Below are 513 nucleotides of genomic sequence, written 5' to 3' on the forward strand. Positions count from 1 at the left end.
CTATAATCCTCCATATTTGTGATCTCGCAGTTAAACAAGTCGAGGCTCTTTAAGTTTTTCAAGTTTTGTAGCGCTTCTACTGTGCTGAGTTCTTTAATTTTGTTGCCACTCAGGTTAAGGTAAGTAAGATTCGGGCATTTCTCCACTAAGATTTCCAGTCCACCTGAAATGGCATTATCGCTGAGTTCCAGCTTTCTTAGTTTGCCCAAAGTTGGAAGCTTAGACAGGGATGTCAGTTCTATGCTGGCCATGCTGAGAAATTCCAGTTCTTTGAAGTTTTCAGTAAGTCCTTCGATTTCGCCATTGCTGGAACGACAACTATCAAGTACCAACTCTGCAACCTCGCCCGGAGACTTGTTTCTCAGCTCCAACGTGATCCGCTTCTTCATATCCATCCTCTACTTGCACGGCAACTCCGGAGACAATATCAAAAACGAGTTGAGCAAGTCAAACAGCAACGGGATCCTTCTCTGTGCCCTTAGCCTTCTGCTACCCGTCTCGTCAATGGCCGCC

General features: G+C 45.4%; 1 protein-coding gene across 1 annotated transcript; it reads right to left on the bottom strand.

The window, feature by feature from the left end:
* Positions 1-5: 5 nt before the first annotated feature.
* LOC117798777 (acidic leucine-rich nuclear phosphoprotein 32 family member E-like) lies at positions 6-395 on the bottom strand (the record flags this gene model as incomplete). Its single annotated transcript, XM_034651240.1, has 1 exon — positions 6-395. A coding segment is annotated over exon 1 (390 nt), but the record flags the coding sequence as incomplete, so codon positions are not given.
* Positions 396-513: the final 118 nt, after the last annotated feature.

Source organism: Ailuropoda melanoleuca, unplaced genomic scaffold, assembly GCF_002007445.2.
Source record: "Ailuropoda melanoleuca isolate Jingjing unplaced genomic scaffold, ASM200744v2 unplaced-scaffold34448, whole genome shotgun sequence".
NCBI classification, from domain to species: domain Eukaryota; kingdom Metazoa; phylum Chordata; class Mammalia; order Carnivora; family Ursidae; genus Ailuropoda; species Ailuropoda melanoleuca.